The 4,609-nt window shown below is 42.5% G+C and overlaps 1 protein-coding gene across 1 annotated transcript in view; it reads right to left on the reverse strand.

Moving 5' to 3' along the window:
* Positions 1-3,015: 3,015 nt before the first annotated feature.
* Positions 3,016-4,609, reverse strand: part of DDX50 (DExD-box helicase 50) — an 8,076-nt gene continuing 6,482 nt past the window's right edge. Inside the window, exon 3 of the mRNA XM_017548938.2 lies at positions 3,016-3,518. Within this exon, the coding sequence (XP_017404427.1) occupies positions 3,240-3,518 (279 nt within the window). The 3' untranslated portion in view covers positions 3,016-3,239. The remainder of the gene's footprint in view (positions 3,519-4,609) is intronic.

Genomic DNA, 4,609 nt, shown 5'->3' on the forward strand with positions numbered 1-4,609 from the left:
AGGATGGTCTTGATCTCTTGACCTTGTGATCCACCCGCCTCGGCCTCCCAAAGTGCTGGGATTACAGGCTTGAGCCACCGCGCCCGGCCAATTTTTGCTTTTTTGAGACGGAGTCTCACTCTGCTACCCAGGCTGTAAGTGCATTGGCTTGATCCCTGCTCACCGCAACCTCTGTCTCCTGGGTTCAAACTATTCTGTCTCAGCCTCCCAAGTAGCTGGGATTATAGGCGCCTGCCACCACACCCAGCTAATTTCTGTATTTTTAGTAGAGGGGTTTCACCATGTTGGCCAGGCTGGTCTCAAACTCCTGACCTCAGGTGATCCGCCTGCCTTGGCTTCTTAAAGTGCTGGGATTACAGGCGTGAGCCACTAGGCCCAGCCTAATAACTAAACTTAAAAACAAAAAAAAAAAGAATAAATAAAGCTAAAATCTTCAGTTGTGTGCTTGATCCCATTTATTCCTTCTCCTGGAACTTCATGTTGTCCTCTCTCCTTTATGGCTTCTTCCTACCATATTTGAACATGATCAAATACTCCACCTGCCATACACATGCAGAAAATCCTTGCCAGAATTTCATGTCCTTTCTTATGGCTCCAGCTTTTGTTTATTCTTCCCTATTCACAATCATATTTCAGAATGAGATCTTCATGTTTGTTCTCCCCACTTCATCTCCCGTTTCCTACTGAATCCACTGCTAAACAGCTTCTAGGCTCAACACTCATTACTATGGTTGCACCCTATAAAGTTTCTTTTCCCAAATCCAATGGCCATTTCCAGCTCCTCCTGTTTCCTCTGAAAGCCACACACTCCTGGGCTATGTTCCTCATCTGTTGTCGATGGAGTCCTCTTTCTTCTGCTATGAATTAAATACATTGGTAGCCCTCTGGCTTCCCTCCTCAGTCCTCTGCTCTTAGCATACTTGGATAATCTCATCTACAAACTACAATCATCATTTTTTGGTCTATCATTCCCAAACTTATATCTCTAGAACAAATATCTCTCCTGAGCTTCAGACTTACAAATCCAATTGTCTACCGTTTATTCCCTTTTACATGTTTCATAGGCTACTTAATATTAAAATAATATCTAATCCTGAACTAATCCTATTCCCGTCCTCTCTTCATCTAACTTTTCTTGCTGTTCCTCCGAGTACCCTATCTCAGTGACAAAATCTATGTTTTTAGCTGGACTTGGTGGCATGCACAGTCTCAGCTACTAGAGTGGCTGAGGTGGGAGGATCACTTGAGCCTAGGAGGTTGAAGTTGCTGTGAGGCTGGATTGAGCCACTGCACTCTACCTGGGGCAACAGAGACCTAATCTTAAAAAAAATCTAGGTTTTATTCTGTTTCCCTCTCATCCTCTAAGCCACTGAGTCCTAACAATTCTATCTCCTAAAAACGTCTGAAACCTATTCATGTTTCTCAGTGTCCACTGTCACTGTTCAGTATAGTGGTTAAGAGTGCCCTTTCAGAAGCTAGACAGTTTTCTGGGTTCAAATCCTCACTTACCTCACATTTTCCAGCTGCATGATTCTGGACAAGTAACAACCTCTCAAGTGCCTCTGTTCTCATCCCTCAAAATATGTGACTTAGCATTAGTTCAGATCACCAGCATATCTACCATAGATTACTCCTATGGCATCTTAAGAGGTCTCCAGGCCTCCAGTATGGCTTTTCTCCAACTGAGTCTCCTAAGTGTGGCCAGCAATCTTTCTAAAATGCAAATCGAATCATGTTATTCCTTACTTTAAGCCCTTAAATGATTACCCACTGTCTTCAAGAAAAGCTTTAAGCTCCTTAACAATGCACATACGGCCTTTAAAAATCTGTCCCTGTTAAATACTAAACCGGTCTCTCTCTTATTGCTCTTCTCTATCATGTGGAAACCTCAGGACTTACCATGCTATTCTTTGCATATGCTGTTCTCTCTGCCTGCAAGCCCTCTCTCTACTAAACTCTTCCCACCTGTACATACAGTTGGCTAGATCAATGGATACTGCTTTATTTCTCTGTTGGGTATCCCTTTTTTTTTTTTTTTTTGAGGAGTCTCGCTCTGTTGCCCAGGCTGGAGTGCAGTAGCACAATCATGGCTTGCTGCAGCCTCCGCCTCCCAGGTTCAAACGATTCTCCTGCCTCAGCTTCTCAAGTAGCTGGGATTACAGGCACATGCCACCATGCCTAGCTCATTTTTGCATCTTTAGCATAGATGGGGTTTCACATTGTTGGCCACGCTGGTCTCAAACTCCTGACCTCAGGTGATCCACCCACCTTGGCCTCCCAAAGTGCCAGGATTACAGGTATGAGCCACATGCCCGGCCAGGTGTCACTTGGCCTTCCTGCCTCCTAAATCACACCAAGTAGGTCCTTAGCATCCTCTACCTACCACTATCTTAGCTTTTATTTGTTAGTCTGTAATAATTGACTCTAAGTTCCTTGAGGATAGTGATTATGCCTTATTCACAACTATACTCCCCAGTGGTTAGCATAGTGATGCACACACAGTAGAAATTCAATAAATATCTGTGGAATAATCAGTATGTACTGTTTGCACAACCTTTTAATTAACTGTATCTAGACTAAAATGATACACCTAACTAACCATGTCACCAGTTTACACAGCCCTTTAATGTAGAAGGGAATTTATTTTTATCACATAACCTATAGAAGAAATGATCTGAATACAAATACATTTTGTAAAATGCAAGTAATCTTATGTAAGATCAGCTTGACCGCCAAGTTTTGTTTTGTTTATTTGTTTTGAGACAGAGTCTCACTCCGTCACCCAGGCTGGAGTACAGTGGCACGATCTCGGCTCACTGAAACCTCCACCTCCTAGGTTCAAGCAATTCTCCTGCCTCAGCCTCCCGAGTAGCTGGGATTATAGGCATGTGCCAACCTCTAGTGATCCGCCCACTGCAGCCTCCCAAAGTGCTGGATTACAGCCACCCCCAGCCTGACTGCCAAGTTTTTAAAGAAATTTTTAAGATTACATTGAGAAAATTCTTAACACATAAGTGAAAAGAGACAATAAAAGGAGGTTTTTTTTTATTCAAAGGTATAACTGGATAAGTAGATTTGTTTACAACCATTCTTGTGAAATACTTTTTAAAAAAATACGACCGACTTCTTTGCAAATAGCAGACACATACCTCAACTATGATGACCTAATTTTTGGTGGATAATGTACATGATTAGGCAGAAATAGGCAAGCTCACACTGGTAGATTAACTATCAAATACTCAGTCAAAACTCCGTTTGTGGCCCCCACTTCTTGATCGATTTCTATTCCCACTTCGTCTTCTACCATCTTGTCGACTTCCTGATCGACTCCCTTGTCGACTCTGTCTACCTGACCGGCCGCCAGATCGACCACCTGACCGGCCTGACCGGCCCGACCGGCCACTTGACCAGCCACTCCTCTGTCTGGAATTAGAAGATGTGTTTCCATCATAATATTCTTCAATTTCAGGTAATTTGGCTGGCACTGAAAGTATCCAGTCGGAATCATGCCACTCTGCCTGTTAGGGGAATTTACAGGATTAATATAAATGCAAAATAGAAACCATAAGCAAACATGTAAGTACAGAAGACACCTTTTTCATATCTATTAGCTAAAGGTCATCTATCTGTTAAAGTGGAACAAAAATGAAAACAAAAAATAAGCGAAAACATTCAATTTTTGAGATCATAAATTCATATTCAGTTTATACATTCTAAAACAGCACTATTTGGTATCTCAGCACAAAGCAGATGCACTATTAATAAGTAGCGTGCAAAAAAATAAATAAGTAAAAAATAAAAACAAAATAAGTAGAGTGCATTGTTTTCAGCAGGTACACTGACAAGCAAAAAGTAAAAGAGCCCATGATGGAGATTAAATATAAGTCAACACCAGCCAAGGACTAAAAAATGCAGCCACTGGAAACACTTTGGTATTGAGTAAACAAGTGAAGATATACAAATCAGTAACCCATAAGAGCATCACAATTTTATATCTTGCTACACTAACTATTCCTTATTGTGATCATGAGTTGCCAAGGAAAGTTGTTACTGGCCAGACGCAGTGGCTCATGCCTATAATCTCAGCACTTTCGGAGGCCAAGTTGGGCGGATCATGAGGTCAGGAGTTCAAGACCTGCCTGGCCAACCTGGTGAAACCCCAACTCTACTAGAAATACAAAAATTAGCTGGACGTGGTGGTGGGCGCCTGTAATCCCAGCTACTTGGTAGGCTGAGGCAGGAGAATTGCTTGAGCCTGGGAGGCAGAGGTTGCAGTGAACCGAGATCATGCCACTGCACTCCAGCCTGGGTGACAGAATGAGACTCTGTCTCAAGAAAAAAAAGTTGTTATTAAGATATCCTGTTGCTCAGGTTATCTTTCTTTCCAATACCAGTACTTTTTGGGAAAAGACAAACGAACATACCACTGTGGCTTTGGCAATATATAACCAAAGTCAAAAAAATGCATAAACCTTTTGGCCAAGCAATCTCATTTAAAAACTCATCTTAGGCCGGGCGCGGTGGCTCAAGCCTGTAATCCCAGCACTTTGGGAGGCCGAGGCGGGTGGATCACGAGGTCAAGAGATCGAGACCATCCTGGCCAACATGG

Source organism: Cebus imitator, unplaced genomic scaffold (genome assembly GCF_001604975.1).
Source record: "Cebus imitator isolate Cc_AM_T3 unplaced genomic scaffold, Cebus_imitator-1.0 Scaffold215, whole genome shotgun sequence".
Taxonomy (NCBI): domain Eukaryota; kingdom Metazoa; phylum Chordata; class Mammalia; order Primates; family Cebidae; genus Cebus; species Cebus imitator.